Source organism: Pan troglodytes, chromosome 6 (genome assembly GCF_028858775.2).
Source record: "Pan troglodytes isolate AG18354 chromosome 6, NHGRI_mPanTro3-v2.0_pri, whole genome shotgun sequence".
In the NCBI taxonomy this organism is placed as follows: domain Eukaryota; kingdom Metazoa; phylum Chordata; class Mammalia; order Primates; family Hominidae; genus Pan; species Pan troglodytes.
Window position 1 is genome coordinate 169899079 of NC_072404.2, and position 14456 is coordinate 169913534.

Consider the following 14456-nt stretch of genomic DNA (forward strand, 5'->3'; position numbering starts at 1 on the left):
GTCTCTGTTGATCACTGCATGTATATGCGGAGGGAAGGACAATATGATTTTAAGAAATGTAATATTTAGCATCTTGGCCCCAAGATTCTACAATCCTTTCATAGGATTTTTTTTTTTTTTTTGAGATGGGGGGCCTTGCTCTGTCACCTAGGCTCAAGGGCAGTGGTGCGATCACAGCTCAAGCTATCCTCCCACTGCAGCCTCGACCTCCAGAGCTCAAGCTGTCCTCCCACCTCAGCCTCCTGAGTAACTGGGACCACAGGTGTGTGCCACCATGCCTGGATTTTTTTATGTTTATATTTTGTAGAGATGGAGTTGGGATTACAGGTGTGAGCCACTGCACCCAGCAAGGACGATCTCTTGAGTCCAGGAGTTTGAGACTAGCCTGGGCAACACAATGAGACCCTACTTCTGCAAAAATTACAAAATTTAGCCGGGCATGGTGGTGTATGCCTGTAGTCCCAGCTGCTCAGGAGGCTAAGGTGGGAGGATTGCTTGAGCCCAGGTGTTCGAGGCTGCAGTGAGTTATGATTTCACCACTGCACTCCAACCTGGCTGCAAGACCCTGTCTCAAAAAACAAAAATGGAGCTCAGAGAAAAGAGATTTCCAGTTAAGGTGAGTAAGTTTAAACAGTAGTCATGCGGGCTCTGGGCCTGAATCTGGTCTTCGAATATGACTAATGGCCAAGCCCTGGGGTGAGCAGACGGCAGCTGCAAGATCACACGGAGGGGGCGAGGTGGGGCAGAGAGGGGTCCGACCCTAATGATGGCCGCAGGGGACGGTGCACGTGAGGAGTGAGCAGAAATACAGCAGGAGAGGCCTGGACTAGAAAGGCACAGAAAACCCAGGCAGGGGAAGTCAGGCCAAGGCAACAGGGAGATGCCGGAGAGACTTCTGCCTAAGCCTCCGCGTGCACACACCATCCTGCAGTTTTATTTCTTGTAGAAATGTGAGAAAGGGAAGGGGCTGCTCTCTCCTCTTTTAGATCCGTTGCCTATTGGTGTTCATTGGATCTGGTCACCAATTTTCCAAAATTTAGCACAGTGGTGATTCCATCAATCCCCTGAAACTGCCGGGCCACTTGGAAGCATGTCTTGCAACAGTGCACAGCTACACCACGACCTGCCCATGGAACGCAGCGAGGTCTTGCAACAGTGCACAGCTACACCACGACCTGCCCATGGAACGCAGCGAGGTCTTGCAACAGTGCACAGCTACACCACGACCTGCCCATGGAACGCAGCGAGGTCTTGCAACAGTGCACAGCTACACCACGACCTGCCCATGGAACGCAGCGAGGTCTTGCAACAGTGCACAGCTACACCACGACCTGCCCATGGAACGCAGCGAGGTCTTGCAACAGTGCACAGCTACACCACGACCTGCCCATGGAACGCAGCGAGGTCTTGCAACAGTGCACAGCTACACCACGACCTGCCCATGGAACGCAGCGAGGTCTTGCAACAGTGCACAGCTACACCACGACCTGCCCATGGAACGCAGCGAGGTCTTGCAACAGTGCACAGCTACACCACGACCTGCCCATGGAACGCAGCGAGGTCTTGCAACAGTGCACAGCTACACCACGACCTGCCCATGGAACGCAGCGAGGTCTTGCAACAGTGCACAGCTACACCATGACCTGCCCATGGAACGTAGCGAGGGAAGCAGCCTCATGAGCAGGCCTGAGTCTCTGCGGTCTCACTGTGTCCAGATCTGATAATAGCTAATTCCACCAAATATTAGAGGGGGCTCACATTTAATTAAAGAGTGGCCATTTGTGTGCTCCAGACTGGAGGTCCCCACTGCCCTGAAGTCAAAAGAAGAGTCCTTCAGGGAATATGCCAATCTTTTCTTATTTCTCTGCTGAGCTCCTGCCCTCTTTGAATGCAATTATGGGAACAAATAAAATGGCTTAACTCAAGTCCCCTGTGGGACAGTCAGCTCTCTGCTGATAAAACCAGTTGTGTGGGCAATCATTAAATGAGAAATCTAATATTTAACTAAATTTAATAGTCTGTTGCTTTGGTGCTTTCCTGTGAAGGGTGGGATTTCAATAGAGAGGAACGAGGTATTCACACGCAGCCTGTGTAGTCCATGAGCGATTAGAACATGGTGCATTCCCACATGAAACCAGAACTCTCAGATCCGGAAACTGGTAACGGGCTGTTTGGTGGCCAGCCTGTGTTCCGTTAGCTCTAGGCAAGCTTAACTCAGTAGGCAGCAGAGAACATTGCTCCCTGAGTTTAACCTTCTCCTTCATGACCAGCATTTGAGATCGCACACTGACGGCTGAAACATCAAATTCACATGCGTATATATGGAGACAAGAGCGTACTTTAACCAGCTGTAAGAGGGTCTGCCCCCATTTTCTCTCAGTTTGAGATTTAGCCATCCAGACAGGCTCTTGCCACCAGCAGAACCCCCCCCCCCCCCCCCCCGCAGCTGAAGCCCTTTCTGGGACCCAGAAGCAGAAGCTAACTGATAGCAAGAAGCCCATCTCTGTTCTCATTGGTAGGGTCTTTCTACCTTTGCTCCTGCGAGTTCCCCTGATCTTCATGGGTTGTCACTTCCATCATTTGACCCACATTTGCACACCCCAAGTTCCTCACCTGTTTTGCACCTGGGATGATCATGTCAGCAGGCAGAGGAGCAGAGACCACAGGTTCTCCAAGGGTTACAGCTGAGGCGTCGAGATGACCTCGTGAGATCGAGGCACTGGTCTCCTACAATAAGCTGGAGTTTGGAGCGTGTGGATGAACTGCCTCATAGTCCCAGAGTCGAGTGAATTAACTTAGGCGCATCATTAGTCTCCTAAACATCAGAAAATTTTCCATCAACTTCTAAACACCAGAAATTTTTCCATCAACTTCTAAACACCAGAAACTTTTCCATCAATTTCTAAACACCAGAAACTTTTCCATCAATTTAATGCAGTTTGCTTTGGGTCCTCGGGTCTGAGCTGTGTGGGAAACACTGGTTGATAGTCTGGCCTCGGTTTTTCCAACTCTTACCGTTCAAGAGATCTGAGCCCTGGAGACCTTTGCAGCTTCCTGAGACACTCAGGAGGACCTCTCCTCAGTCCTGTTTAGTTTCCTGGGGCCACATGGGAACAAGGAGAAAGACTTGGGTAGAAACCCAGACTCGTTACCATCTAAAGATGCTTAATTTCCAAGATATGAATCGATTTTCCACAAACCCATCTACCCAGGGTACTCAAAACTAGTGCATTTCGTCTCTGGGATAGGACTGAACACTGATACCTTGGCGAGGGGTAGGGAGAAGGATTTGCTGCCAGGAAAATGACCAAAACTTTCATTTGGTGTTAAGTGTATCCAGAGAGCTTGACAGGTGCCTGAGATAGGGTGGTCAGGTCCCTCTTGGAGGAGGTAACGCTTGCGTTGATGGAGGAGAAGGAGCTAGCAAGGAAGATTTCAAACACAGGGCAGCACATGCAAAGGCCCTGGGGCAGCAAAGAGCTTGGGAAATGCTGTTCTCTTCATTACCAGGCAGCACTCCCTGCTAGTCTTCCTTTCCTGTAACTGTGAATAGAACATGAATGATATGCAGTCACTGTCTCATAAACCAACTCCTCTCACCTGAGTGTGTGCCTGGAGCATTGCATTAAAGGGCTGAGGGCATTTGGACTCAGCACCAATGAGTGCTGCCGCCCATCCATTAGGAACATGGGCTGAGGCTGTGAAGCTGGTGCGGGGGCATGCAGGCCCCTTGGGGTGGAGTGCACCTCCCCTAACTCACGTGCATGCCTGTGAGGGAGAGTGCGCCACCTCTGCAGCCAAGTCTCTGGGTCTCAGAGTTAAGGTCAAGTCTACTTGGACTTCCCTTGGACTTCACCACTGCAGACACCCCTTGCAGACGTAGCTGTGTTTCCTGCTGGGACACGTGTCCTGCAAGGGACACGTTTCTCGCATGCTACATGGTGTTCGGAACCTTTCCCAGTGGTGGTCTAACATCAGATTTGTTAAAACTCTACCTGTTTGAAAACTAGCGTCACTATTTCTCCCCTTATTTTTTATCAAAGCTCAATATTCAAATGTGTCCAGCAACTTGCAAGTCATTTTCATTTTATGTACTCGTCACAAGGGCTGGGAGCTTCCATTTCCCCCTGTTCCTCTACAGAAGGTTGCCAGGCCTGCTGGGCAGAGTTCTTGAATAAAGCCACAGCCCCATGTTCTCCACACAAAGCCACACGTCCAGATTCTCCTAGTTATGGGCGGTCATTTGACCTCCAGCTGCCCCGGAGAAGCGCCCACCTGCAGAGCAGCTTTTTTTTTTTTTTCAAGGGAGTTATATGGGAGGATGACTGGACATCCATTCTAGCATTGTTTGTGATCATTTGTTTACGCTTTAAACAAATGCACAAATTGCAGCTGCTTCCAAGTGATTTGACGAGCCAAAGGCAAAGTTCCTTGCAGAAAAATTCCCTTTCACAATGAACCACAAGTTATCCCCATGTGTAGGCTTAGTGTGAGAAGGGAGAAAGGAAGTTGGGTGGTTTTTATGACACGTCAGATGGTGAAATGAAACAGAATGGCCATTTCAGTACATGAACGGAGAGTTCCTCAGGGGACTTCTTTGCATCTGAAGAAATAGATAACAAGGACATGTGTGTGCTGTCGCGGCCGAGACACAAAGGTCCAGCGCATCCACACCACAGGGCAGAACTGACCTTGGTCTCTACCACGGAGGGAGGACAGCCAGTCCCACTGCAGTGTGAAGCGAGGCTCACACGACTCCACTGTCCACAAATACAGTCACCGAAGTTAAGGTCTCTCCAGAGACCAGCTTATCTTCTGTTTTGGGAGAGAGATCGGAATCCATTTTATTTCTGGGAACATTTAATAAAGATGATACCCTAGTTTCGACCCACCTTTCCTTTTCTGGTTATTATGGCCACAATTTTTGGAAAACCATTTGTCCTAACAGATGTGTAATGTAGGTTTTCTTAAAACCAGCAGTCATGGGAAGAATCATACCAAAACCTGTGCGTGTGACGCCACGGAGAACAAAAACCTCTGGTGGGGGAAGAAGAAAGCCTAAGACGGTGGGGAGAATCTGTAATCCACCCAAATTCCAGATTTGAGTCCAGGCTTTTGAGCGCATAACTTGAGCGTGTTTTTTAATGCCCAGTTTCTTGGTCTGTACACTAGAAATAATAATAATCACCTCTGAGGCTGATGAAAGCAGCAGTTACGCACATGAAAAGCCATGGCCCGCAGAGGTCCTCCATGAGTGACCACTGCATCTCAGCGTGTCCCTGTTTCCTCTCTTTCAGAAATGTTTGACCTAGAAACAAATGAACATGTCAAGAAGGCCATAAATGACCGACAGATGCCTAAAGTGGAATACAGGGACATTGAGATTGATGATTACAGTAAGTACTACGTTTTTCCCCTCTAAAAAGAAAGAAAAAGAAAAAGAAAACGTGGGCTGTGACACAGTGCAGTCATCAGCAGCAGGTGCCGTGCAAGGAAGGCTCCCCAAGCACGGGGGTGTATCTTTGCCCCTCAGCTCCTCTGGCATGGAGTGTCTTGTGTTCAGAACCAAGATGCTCACTCTGGTGACAAAACCAAAAAAAGCAGGGCACAGGATCTCTCTCCCTGAGAGGCTGACAGTTGCTTCAAAGCAAGACCACAGACTCCAACGCTCTCCTTCTTTGGTGACCGTGTCAAGACACCGTCCAGAAAAACCTCTTCCCTCTGGAAATTCCCTTTCTGTGCCATCTGAAGTCCTTCCTGCCTCATCAGCTGGTGGATTATGGGCTGATGAGGGGCGTCCTTGCAGCCAGGGTTTACGTGAGGAGGTTTGAGTGCTATTACTCCCTAGGAAATGCTTCTCACTCTGCCTTTCTCTGCCTGTGCCCTTCTTTCCTTGAACTGTCCCTCCAGTCATTCGGTAAGTTCTCCTGGGCACTAACTCTGTGCTAGGCGTTGCTAAGCACTAAACACCCCAGAGCATTAGCTGGACCTGGACTCACAGCTCCAGGAGGGAGGCAGAGCCTCGGAGCCTCAACTCCCACCTCCGCACAGATGGCTCCCAAGTCACCCGGCTGGCCCCGTGTCCTCACTGCCCACCAGGTCGTTACTCTTGGAAACCCAAGTGTAAAATGCCCACAGCGGATTTCACTGTCTTCCCCCAGAACTCTGTCCCCCTCCAGACTTCCCCACCTCTATGCATAGCAGCCTTTTGGTGGTAGGTTGGTGTCGAATAACTGAGACTTCAAACCTTGAAGCTGTCTTTGAGTCATTCATGCAGACACCACTTACCCATCACCTCTGAGGCTGTAAACGGGTTTCCCTCCTGTGCAAACTCCGACTGACTGATAGTAACTGCAGGAGCTCTTTGTTGAAAGGGAAGGTTTCCAGAGCTCGGGGGAAAGCGTGTTGAGGCTGATAAGTAACACTGAGCTGAAAGGGCAGGGGGAGGAGCCACACACCTTGCGTTTGCCATCCCTAGACCGTCTCTGGAACCTCTTTGTCTGCCCTTCCCTGACACGAGACAGCGGCGTGTCGCCTGGAGCCTAAGGTATTCGCTGGCAGCCCCCTTGTGCTCAGCAGCTTAGAGGAGACACAATCACCTAACAGACTCAGCTCCCAAGAGCAGGTACCAAGGCTCACCCCACGAAACAAAAACAGGTCCCCCAAACAGTACGTGCTGCAAAGCTGCATTGCGTCGAGCAGAAAGTAAATAGCACGAGAGTTCAGAGAAGAGCATGAGACTGGGCTGAGGACATGTGGGAATGCTCATGGAACGTGGGACTTGAACATGGTCCCTAGAGTCAGCATCAGGTGGACTCACAAGAGGAGACCGTGCAATCCAGAGAAGAGGGCAACGTGAGGGGACTTAGGCAAGGGCAAGTGCAGTGCAGTGTGGCTGGGTCTGGAGGCTGCCCTGGAGTCCCAGCCTGCAGGACAGCCCAGGTGTGGGCCCTGCACAGGGACCCTCGCTCGCCTGTGCTCACCACGCCCTCCCTGCAGCCCACCACAGGTCCGGGCCAAAAACTTCTGGCCCCGCCATTTGGCCACAGGAAGCTATGCTCTATCACAACTTTTCTGGACATTGCATTCACCTCTGAAAGTCAGAACATTCTGGAATTTTGATGCACTTCAGATCCGCTCCTGCCCCCACCCCCACCCCTGCCCCCAACACACTCACATGTCCAAAGGCTGTCTCTCTTAACATACCCTGAAGGTGACCACGCCAGGGAAGGGGGCATGAACGAAATGAGTAGGGAATGGTCTAGGAGAAAGAGAATAATTTTGTGTGTGTCTGTGTGTGAGACAGAGTCTCACTCTGTCCCCCAGGCTAGAATGCAGTGGTACGATCTTGGGTTACTGCAGCCTTGACCTCCCGAGCTCAAGTGATCCTCCCACCTCAGCCTCCTGAGTAGCTGGGACCACAGGCAGGCCACATGCCCAACTAATTCTTTTTTTTTTTTTTTCGTAGAGACAGGGTCTCACTATGTTGCCCAAACTGGTCTTGAACTACTGGGCTCAAGCAATCCTGCCTCAGTCCCCCAAAGTGCCAGGATTACAGGTGTCAGCCATCATGCCCAGCCTAGAGGAGGAAGAAGAGAAATTCAAGAAAACCATAAACAAGGGCTGGGCATGGTGGCTTATGCCTGGATTCCCATTACTTTGGGAAGCTGAGGAGGGCAGATCACTTGAGGTCAGGAGTTCAAGACAAGCCTGGCCAACATGGTAAAACCCCATCTCTACAAAAAATACAAAAATTAGCCAGGCGTGATGGCATGTGCCTGTAGTCCCAGTTACTTGGGAGGCTGAGGCACGAGAATCACTTGAACCTAGAAGGCAGAGGTTGCAGTGAGCCAAGATCGTGCCACTGCACTCCAGCCTTGGCAATAGAGTGAGACTTTGTCTCAAAAAACAAAAAACAAACAAACAAACAAAAAATGGAGGCTGTGACAAGCTGCTTTGGCCAAGAAATGTGTGTACTGGCCAGTCACGGTGGCTCACGCCTGTAATCCCAGCACTTTGGGAGGCTGAGGCATGCGGATCACTTGAGGTCAGGAGTTCAAGACCAGCCTGGCCAACATGGTGAAACTCTGTCTCTACTAAAAATACAACAGTTAGCTGGGTGTGGTGGTGCACACTTGTAATCCCAGCTACTGGGGTGGCTGAGGCAGGAGAATCACTTGAACCCAGGAGGCGGAAGTTGCAGTGAGCCGAGATCGCACCACTGTACTCCAGCTTGGGTGACAGAATGAGACTCCATCTCAAAAAAAAAAAAAAAAAAAAAAGTATGTGTTATCCCAGCCCAATGGAGAGACCATTGCCCCGGCATGTCTCTGAAGCTCCTCTGTTCTCAGCTCGAGGCTCCTCCGCAGCCTTGGCGGCCAGACTGTCACCCTGGCAAGATCCCTTTCTGAGCTCCTTAGGCCTGGCCTCCTCCTCCTCCAGCCCACTCTACCCACTGCTGTCCCAGTAACGCTTCCCAAGCCTGCAGCACTGGTGTGTGACCCTCATCCCTTCCTCTTAGGAAATGCAGAAAAGACCTTTCGAAGCACAAAGCCAGCTTTCCCACCCTTGCCACACACTCTGTCCAGCAGGGGGTTTCCTTAAAAGGTAGGTGGGTACAGATGCCAGGAGAGGATGTGGGGCGCCTATATGAGCCCGGCATCAGGAAGACCCCCTTAGGGATCGCAGGAAATCTGAAAGATGTCAGCCCTACCCACCTGACTTGGTTTTGTTTTTTCACTTTATGCTACCAGAGGCTAATGCTTTTCTTTATTTTATTTTATTTTGTATTTTTTAGAAAAGTAGGATAGACATCTTCCAGAAGGGCTCCCCTGAAATGTTTTCAGCCAGTCAGAACACAGTTTCCAAGGTCTGCCCTTGGGCTTATCAGTGGCAGGGAGCAGCCCAGACCATGTTTTATGGAATTTAAATGATGAAGTCCAAGGCCTGCCTCTCCGCCAGTCCCTGGGGCCATTGAGCCAATTTGCAAGCCATTAACATTCAGCGCGAATCAGTAATGAGACGCCAGGTCAGAGCTGGCTGCCCAGCCAGCCGCCCAAGCCTGCAGTGTATCTGTGTAGTAATTGTATTGAAAAGCCGCTAATTCCAATTTAATTGCTGTGCCTTTGGTAATCTGGGTCGTAGTTAACATCAATAAATAAATTCAACTTGGATGGGAAGATTTGTTGGAAGGTAGGGGGCACAGAAGAAATTGGTGAGGCAGGTTTTTGAGGTTTGGTTCCTACCCACTCTCCCTCACCCACTGGATTTCATGCTGCTGAGGACCAGATCCAGTGACCTTGGTAGCCACGTGATCCAATGGGCTGTACCATCCTTCCCTGGCTTCCCCTAGCTGTGGCTGCAGCAGAGCCACCCAGCACAAACCTGCCAACAGCAAGACCCACAGATCCACCTGGCTCTGCACAGAGGCACTGCCATGGGCCGGCACCCTCTCCCCTCTAGGCGGCCCTCTGTCTCCCCTGACCCTCTGTCTCTTCCTCTCCCTGCCTCCCTGCTCCCAAATATCCATCCCCAGCATCCCCGATCAGATGCTGAGAGATGCCTTTGTTGCTGCAGGCAGCCCTCCTGCTCTCAGGGCACCATATTTCCCTGCCTGAAATTCTGCTGCTAGCGAGTGCCCGGGCCATCGAGTCTTCCGTGCATTCAGTGCACTCCCATATGCAAGACTGAATGGAAGCTTCAGAGAAATGAAGCTTCACACAGGTTGGGTGACTTGCCCAAGGCCGCGCAGCAGGCCAGAGTCCTCAGGATGAAAACCCTGGGCCAGTCTCTGTCTGTGGACTTCCCCTCAGGCCCCACCCAGAGCACCCTCACCCCCACGGTCACCCAAGGGCATGCCCGATACCCCGTGGCCAGCGTTGCCCCCTAACCTGTGCTGTGCTCTGCTTCTCCCCAGACCTGCCCATGCAGATACTGAAGCCAGCAACCTTCACCGACACCACCCACTACCCTCTGCTCCTGGTGGTGTAAGTATCATCACATCTGTCTTTCCCTGGTGCTCGCTCTGGGGCTCCGTGACACCCATGATAAAGGAATATTGAACTCTTAAGAAAAGATAAGCAGGAGAAATGATATTGTTGCAAACTGAAAACATAAGATCGTTTAGCCCAATGTCAGGTTCTTTAGGAATCTTGGAGACACCCAGAGGTTAAAGGAAAGTGGGTGCTGTGTACCCACCGCCTCTCCCCAGGCTGCCTCAGGTTCTGTGACCATAAAGTGAGGCTGCTGGGATCATCGTAGTGGCATTTTGCATGACAGGCTCACCGGAGGCTGGCAGGGGACAGGTCCCAAGACACAGAGACACAAGATGGCTGGAGCCTGGGACCCGCACCCTGAGCCCGTGGGTCTCACTGGCTGGCATTTCTGGCCACTGCCCTGAATGCCCTTTTTTCACCAGCAAAGAATTTTTTCAGCTCTTTCTTATATTAATTAATAAAGCCTCTGGTTTGGGTTTTGAGAACAACTTTTTGTGCTCTGTAAATGCCTTGAAGGTGTTCGGTCTGATTAGGGAACTCAGTGCTAGGAGCCGGCCCAGTGCCCTGTGCATAGGTTCAAATGTTGCCTGACAGCCCTGAGTCTAGGTGATGTCCACGCGCTGACACCGCACGGGGAGGCAGTGCAGAGGGGGCCACCTGGACCGTTGAGCAAATGCCCCAATGCACCTCCTTGTCTGTCCTTTCAAGACCACGGAGCAGGAGAAACTCCGGCACCCCTTGTAGCCTGGGAGAGCCGGCTGAAGCAGAGGCCTATGCTGGGCTGTGTTAAGGATGCCAGTGCAACGACCCCCTGAGTAAACGCTGGCACCTGATGGAGCTCTGATTAACCCTGGTGTCTTGCCCTGCTCCCTTCCTGAGGGCTGAGTCCCTAAATAGCAAAAAGGTTCCATTATAGAAACGCCCCAGGGCACAGATTCCAATAGCTGATTCCGTTTTGCAATTAACCCACTTTCCTTAATATCTGGACTGCTTTCACACTTTCCCAGCAGCCACGCATGCACACTCACCCACATGCAGACACACGCACCCACACACAGGCACATGCACATGCACACCCACCCACATGTGCACACATGCATCCACACACACATGCACACACGCACCTGCATACATAAACACACACATATGCATACCCACATGCACACACACCCACAGGCACACACATGCACACACATGCACCCACACACATAGGCGCACACACATGCACACACCCACATGTGCACACATGCACACACATGCACACAAGCACCTGCATAAACACACACATGCATACCCACATGCACACATACACACACATGCACACACATACGTGTGCATACGCATCCACATGCAGCACACACGCACACCCATATGCACATGTATGTGTATACACACATGCACACATCTATACACACCCACACCCACAGACCCACACACCCACACACCCCACACGTGTGCACACACACCACACACGTTTCCTGCCTCCTTTCTCTTACTAAACCAGATTTTCCCCACTTTCTCCAGGATGCTAACAACTTCCAAACCAGCTTTCTTCCCCTGCACACTGGTTTCTTCAGTGATCTTAAAGGAAATCCCCAAAAGCATTTCAGTTTACAAAACAATTCACTTTCCCTTCAGAGGTAAAAGTGGTCGTGCCCGGTGGAGACAGCTGAGCTCTGCTGAGCTCGGACGGGACCGGCCAGGCAACCCCACCCCCTGGGTGCACACTCACTCTGGCCTTGCTAGCTTGCCTTGGAGGCTGTGTCTTTTTGTTTGTTTCTCGCTGTGACATCAAATGTGATAGCAAGGAGATCTGGAGTCCCTGAGCCCCTGCTTCAGATTAAAAAAATCCAAAAGAAAACAAATGCACACTCGACATAGAGCAGCGCCATGACTGACCAGGACCCTAAGCATGCGGCACTCCAGCGCGCCGCTCCTGGCCCGCTCCTCCTGCCCCCACCCCACTCCTCAGCCCTTGGCGGACAGCTGGGAGAGTGCCGGTGGTGGAAGCAGTCACCTGGCTGGAGCCACTCTCAGGAGGGGCACTGCTCCCTGCTGTTCCAGGGAGGCAGGCTGGACCTGGGGCTGACTTTCTCTCCTGTCCATCTTTTTCCCGGCAAGAGGGAAAATCACTTAAAAACTTCCCCACACCCATAAGTATGCTGGTCAATGAGGAACAACCAGTCCTGCATAGAAAATGGCCCTGTTCCCAGCCTGGGCAACATAGCAAGACCCCATCTCTACAGATTAACAGATTTTTCTTTTAATTAGCCAGGCATGGTGGCACATGCCTGTGGTCTCAGCTATTTGGAAGGCAAAAGTGGGATGATTGCTTGAGCCCCAGAGGTCAAGGCTGCAGTGAACCAAGATTGTGCCACTGCACTCCAGCCTGGCCGACAGAGTGAGACCCTGTCTCAAACAAAAGAAAAAAAGAAGAAAAGAAAAGAAAGAGAGAGAGAGAAGGAAAGAAGGAGGGGAGGGAGGGAGGAAGGGAGGGAACAGCCCTGTTTGAGGAAAAAGAAAACAGCCCTGTTTGTGGCACTGGTCGAATCCCATGGTCCAAATGCCCCACCATGGATGCCTTTCAGCCAGCAGTGCTGGGCTCGCAAATGAAGAGCTGGGAGGACAGCACAGTGGGAGCCGCCAGCCCGGGTCGGAGGCCACACTGCCCAGAGCCAATGGCTCCTTGACTCCCGAGCAGAGGGAGGGAGAAAGGCCACCCATATGGCGGGTTTGCTGTTACTTCCAACTTAACAAGAGACAGACCACGTCTTCAAGCCAGGGATGTGGCTAGAGTCAGCGTGGCCTTGTCACTTGTGATGGGTACTGAGGGGGCACAGCCTGGGACATCTAGAACCCAGGAAAGAGAAACCTTCTTGCCGTGTAGGGAAAGTCCCCACAGGGAGAAGGTGGGAGGATTTGTATTGTTTCCCTCACCAAATAGATGCTTTTTGGTGGCCGTCCCAGACAGCACCGGTGTGTGTAGGGATGGCCCTGGGTGCCCTAGGCTCTTGGAGGTCTCCTCTTCCTCCTCACTTTATGGGGTGTGGATAACACCTGGCTCACCTGCCCGGGGCAGCAGAATCTGGGGTATGGAGTTGAGCGTGTGGCAGCCGGGTCACGGGTAAAATCCCTTACGGGGGTCATCTGACGTGGCAGCTGCTAGACCAGCCGCCACCCACCACGCAGCAGGCCTGCTGAGCCCGGGATTCTCTTTCCAGGGATGGCACCCCGGGCAGCCAGAGTGTGGCTGAGAAGTTCGAGGTGAGCTGGGAGACGGTGATGGTGAGCAGCCACGGCGCGGTGGTGGTAAAGTGTGACGGCCGTGGCAGCGGCTTCCAAGGGACCAAGCTCCTGCACGAAGTGAGGCGGCGGCTGGGCTTGCTGGAGGAGAAGGACCAGATGGAGGCCGTGCGGTGAGCACCCGCCCAGGAAGCAGGAGAGGCCGGGAGGGGACGGGGCTCCTCATGGGGGCAGCACCGCAGTCACAGTGCGGGAATGCTTTTTCCCCATGCACACATTTTGCATGCAATTTGCTCTTACCTAAAATCTCCTGGCCATTCCCAAGAAGTTTCAAAGGAAACTTAGGAATCTTCTCCTAGGGACATTTATAACTAGTTTTCCCACTGCAGGGTAGATTGTTGAGTTGACTAAAACAAGGGGATAGAAATTGCCGGTTGGGTTGGCTTGGCTTTTCTGCGCTGTGGTCACTGACCCGGGCCAGTGTCCACGCATGTCTTTGCCATTTATCCCAAGGGGAGGAGAGAAGAGATCAGGAAGGAAGGACAGAAAAAGGGAAGGAATATGAATGGGGCTGGATCCGTGGAAATGGGTCACCCTCGTTACTGAGAGCAGGACCTCCGTGCACATCCAGGTGGGGCCAGAATGCCCTCCCCGGCTCTGAGGAAGGGCAGGCTTTTGTTCTGTCATTCCTGTGCATCCCTATCACTGACTCAGCAAGAGCAACCGACATCACAGAAACAAAAGGAGGCTTAGCACCAAGGGGCAGATGCTCCAAATGACTTATTGAATCTTATTGTCGCACTGGAAATAAATAAAAGACATCAAGACACTGCGCCAGGCTGCAGCTGGCCTTCAGGCTCATTTTGTAGAAGCAGTTTTCACAGTCTGATGGCACAGAGGACTGCAGCACTTACTCTAACTTCACCCCTTAGAGATGCTGCAGGAACAACTCAACGGACTGTGGACTTGGGTTCTGAGAATGACAAGAAGGCAGGGAGAAGCACATCTACCAGGGACCCCCGCCGCGACCATGATCATCACCGTTATGGGCAGGGAGCATGAGGCTGGGCCCGGGCACACAGGGAGGGTGGAGCACAGAGCCCAGCTCAGTACATGTTTATTGACTGGACCTGGCATCTCTGTACCTATTATACCAGGGTGCTTTGTGCATTTGGAAATTTTTACTCAACTGACTTTGAAAACATTTCTCCTCATTTT

General features: G+C 51.8%; 1 protein-coding gene across 5 annotated transcripts in view; it reads left to right on the plus strand.

Annotated features, from left to right (window-relative positions):
- Window positions 1–14456, plus strand: part of DPP6 (dipeptidyl peptidase like 6) — a 1137219-nt gene that overhangs the window by 1105636 nt on the left and 17127 nt on the right. For all 5 annotated transcript variants that reach the window (XM_063813862.1, XM_016956857.4, XM_024357619.3 and 2 more), the window contains 3 exon segments: window positions 5298–5396; window positions 9917–9986; window positions 13217–13411. In XM_063813862.1, the coding sequence (XP_063669932.1) occupies window positions 5298–5396; window positions 9917–9986; window positions 13217–13411 (364 nt within the window).